The 3,897-nt window shown below is 37.7% G+C and overlaps 1 protein-coding gene and 1 pseudogene across 2 annotated transcripts in view; both read right to left on the reverse strand.

Moving 5' to 3' along the window:
* Window positions 1-369: 369 nt before the first annotated feature.
* TEOVI_000635700:pseudogene lies at window positions 370-1,675 on the reverse strand (annotated as a pseudogene). Its single transcript is given in 2 exon segments — window positions 370-771; window positions 773-1,675. Coding segments are annotated over 2 exon segments (1,305 nt in total).
* A 2,202-nt stretch (window positions 1,676-3,877) lies between these two features.
* The window catches only part of TEOVI_000635800 (Trypanosomal VSG domain containing protein, putative), a gene marked incomplete at both ends in the record, with an annotated part of 732 nt that continues 712 nt past the window's right edge, over window positions 3,878-3,897 (reverse strand). Inside the window, one exon of the mRNA XM_067220691.1 lies at window positions 3,878-3,895. Within this exon, the coding sequence (XP_067076792.1) occupies window positions 3,878-3,895 (18 nt within the window). The remainder of the gene's footprint in view (window positions 3,896-3,897) is intronic.

Consider the following 3,897-nt stretch of genomic DNA (forward strand, 5'->3'; position numbering starts at 1 on the left):
TTATAATATTCGTATATACACACTCAAAACACACACCATACAATCCTCAATGTTGTTAATATTGCTATAACCGTAGTTAGTATTAATAAAATAAGCGGAAATAAACAAAATTAAAATAGAACCCATTTTTCATACTTAACCATTCTGTTACTTTGTATCCATAGGCCATTATCACATATTTTTCATAAGTTCAACAATTTTCATTAATTAGAACAATTTTTACTAAATGTGTTAGAGTATATCAAGTTATGAGATATAGCAGTTTTCATAGATTTCACAATTATGGCTTGATTTACCCTTGTTTTCTTCCTCTAATTTACTTTTTTCAGTATGTTGCTCACAGTTTACGGTTTCCGCTCCTTCCACTATCACTTCAACTTGGCACTCCCCATTCTTGTATTCACACCCATTCTTTATGTTACATTTAGTTTCGTCAGTTTCTCCCTTGAAATATTTTGAATCTTTGCCGCCAACTTCTGCAGCTGCTTTGTTTTTATTTAGCGCCTGGAACTCCTTGCGGTTCCGATGTCCCTTACCAGCACTTAGTGCTTTGATTTTTTCTTCACCTTCGGCGATGTCGTTTATATTCTTTGTTTCTGTGTCCTACGCTTTTAGGACTTCAGTTTGTTCTGTTTTTATATTTACAAGGAAATTTTCCTTAAACTGCTTGTTGTCACTGCCGAGTTTGTCTTCTAAAAATTTGGTCAGCTCCACTTCTGTTAGATCGGTGGAAGTGTCTTGTATCTTGTGTAATTGCGGTATGCAGTTTCGCGCAAACAACCTTAAGCTCACTATCTGAGCGAGGGTCTTGCCTGAAAAAGCTTCCGGATCGCTGTAGAACGGGCGTTGTTGTTTGGTGGCGACGCATGCTGCGTAAAGCACAGCTTGTTTGCTGTTGTGTTTTGTGTTTTGTGCCTGCTGTTTCTGGTGTTTGTTTGCAAGGCTGTGTCGGGTCTTTGTCTGTGTAGAGGCTTTCTTCGTTAGCGATCGTATTATAGTCCGGCGCCGGCCGTGTTGCCGGTGTTAGTGTCCCCGCTGCGTTTTGACCCGTGCAGCTTTTAAATACATTTTGGAGGGTCTGTGTCTCAGTTGATTGTCTCGCCGTGCATGAATCGAACGCGTTCAGCTGTATTGTGGCTTTGTGGAACTTTTTGTGCAGGTTATCCGTGTCTGAAAGCTTGATTTTGACAAGCTTGTCCCATTCGATGGCAGATTTTCCTGTTTTAATGTCGCTGACGGATTTTGTTTCTGGGCATGTCGGGGTGCCCCCTTTCGCTAGCTTTAGCGCTAGTTTGACCGCGTTTTGGCTTGGATTTGAGTGTCTATTAGCCACTTCAACTATCTTAGTGTTTTCTGTTTGTTGCATTGCTTCCAGTAGTCCGCTGTGGCGTGCTATTGCCAGTCGGGCATCTGTTGCTGCTTGTACGAGGGTTTGGTGGCTGGACTCCATTGTCCGCATTTCCTCGAGCAGTTGTTCGCTTAGTGCGTGATAAAGACATCTTTTTGTTGGGTCCTCTTCTGCTGCTGCTGCTTTTTTCCAGCTGTTCGCCTGTAATTGGTTTCTTGCCTTGGCTGAAGAACTAGAGTTCCCTAATTGTTGCATCCGTTTGTCAAGTTCTCCTAGGAAATAGCTTTCGTTGCAGATATTTGCCACTGCGCTTGCAACTTCGTCGTTTGTGAAAATGACAGCTGCTTATGCTGCCGTTAGTATTAGCAAAGCTTTGGCTACTGTTATGCGTGGCACCGTCTGCAACAATAAAATGGTAGTAGAGTATTTTGCTGCTGTCGCTTTTTTGTCACATTTTTATTGTTTAGAGCTTTAAACTAGTGCTTGACTTTAACGGTTCGCCCTCACATAAAGTAGTCATCCGTGCTGTTCTGGTGTCAGTTTTTGTTTATATTTTTGGTCGATGACTTCTTGTTGCCGGAAGTGATTATTGTTTTTAATTATGTAATAAAGTCCTCTATATAGATTTGCTAAAACTATGCATCGGCTCTTATCTGCTTTAATCCGACAAAACGTTTATCTAAGTATTCTCTACATGTCAATAGTCGCGACAACTACATCTTTTGGCCCTGCACTTTATTCTCAGAAACTATTGGTTCGATACGAATGGAACCTTTTTAACAAAATAAATTAGTTAAGCCGAGGAATTTTCACTTCAAGGTCTAATCTATAGTATTCTACATCTATGAACATATGTCATTTATGCGTGGCAGTTGGTTTCATCGGCTAATGGTCCTGTGTTACCGCTATAACTTGTAATAACAAGGTAACGGCGCTGCTTCCCTTATAAGCCCTTCTTTTTCTCCTTTTTGTAGTATTCGCCGCTGTTGTGTAGCACAATCGCTTTTTCTTGGTAATTTGTGGTCCAAAAGTAATTTTTTTCTGTTTTTTGTTCTGATTTGTGTTGGTAATCTGTGTCTGGGATTATCATTATACGGATCACCCATTCATTGAAAGCCCCTGATGTCTCGCAGTGTATAAATATGAAATTGATGGATTATCAGCATTGGTTGTATTCTATTCATAAACCTCCATTAATACTTCATATACGCACTATATTAGTCATTTTCCGTGTCTTATTCGTGTTTTGTCTTCGACAGAAATTTATTAGTAGTCACAAATTTAAAATCTTCGCCTCTATGTTATTATATTTTATGCAACAAATATTGCTCGTTATTACAATATCTTATTGAAAAAATTTTTCACTACATACTTATTCAAAAACCTTTTTTCCCGTTCTTCTTCAGCACATCTGGATATTGATAATTTTCATCATATTAAAAGACACAGTCCATCTATTTGAGCGTGAGCTACGGAGCATCATTAACTCCCTCTGTATCATTCTTTCTTGTGCTCTGTATTATTTCGTTGCTTCATTAAAAATTTTCTTTCTTCCTTTTTCATATACTGGTCTTATCACTGCGGATGACTAAGCTACTTCATTTGGCTTATACACTAGACTCTCTCTTTATGATCTTTTCTTTCATCACCTAGTTTTGTGTGATGGTAGATATCACCATATTTGTGTTTGAAATGGCGCATACTACATTTCATTTAATATTTTCTTCTCTTTTTCCAGAACCAACATCACTTTATTACTTTAATAACATCCTTACCATTGTTGTAACTACTTTTATTATGGCGCTGCATTTAGTCTTCACCACAATGTTTATTAAAGTATTAGTATGTGAACACTTTGAGCTATCTTCTGTCATTGCTATTATTGATATATCGCCAAATTGCTCCTAATATTTATAGTATAAACAAATTAATAAAATAACTCAAGTTATGAGATTACTCTTTTTTATTACCTGTCACTCATACTTTATACCCATATGCTATCATTACGCAGAATTTACTATTTTTTTCATTTTTAAAAAGTTTTCAACAATTTTCAGAAGTTTGACGAAAAGAGTTAAATTCTCTAAATTTTCACAAAGTTTCTAAAGTTTCATAAAATTGAGCAGAAATCCTTAAAGTTCTAAAATGTTACAAAACTTATAATAGAAGCGGCTATACTCAGAGCCAATTTCTTATTTACGATAAAACTGGAATTCTTTAACTATCTTCCTTTCAACCTACAATCCGGATATTTGCAATCTTTCTCCGGTTTTCCTTTGCATTTCTCAGTTGTAGCTCCTGCTGCTCCCGTTGCTGCTGCTGTGTTTTCTGATCGCTCTACTGCCATTTTTGGATTGCACTTCTTTTCTTTTTCATCGTACGTGCATTTGTCTCGAGGGCAAGATGCATTGTTGTTATCATGCTTCCGGCATTCCTCTGCTATCTCGGGCGACTGTTGCTTCGGTTGGGGTTTTTGTGTCGATATTGTTTGAGTTGCTGCATCTGGAAAGCTATTTTTCAGCGCTGTAATTAGATGCTTTGCGTGCTTT

The sequence above is a fragment of the Trypanosoma equiperdum genome (genome assembly GCF_001457755.1).
Source record: "Trypanosoma equiperdum strain OVI genome assembly, contig: ctg_1200, whole genome shotgun sequence".
NCBI lineage: Eukaryota > Euglenozoa > Kinetoplastea > Trypanosomatida > Trypanosomatidae > Trypanosoma > Trypanosoma equiperdum.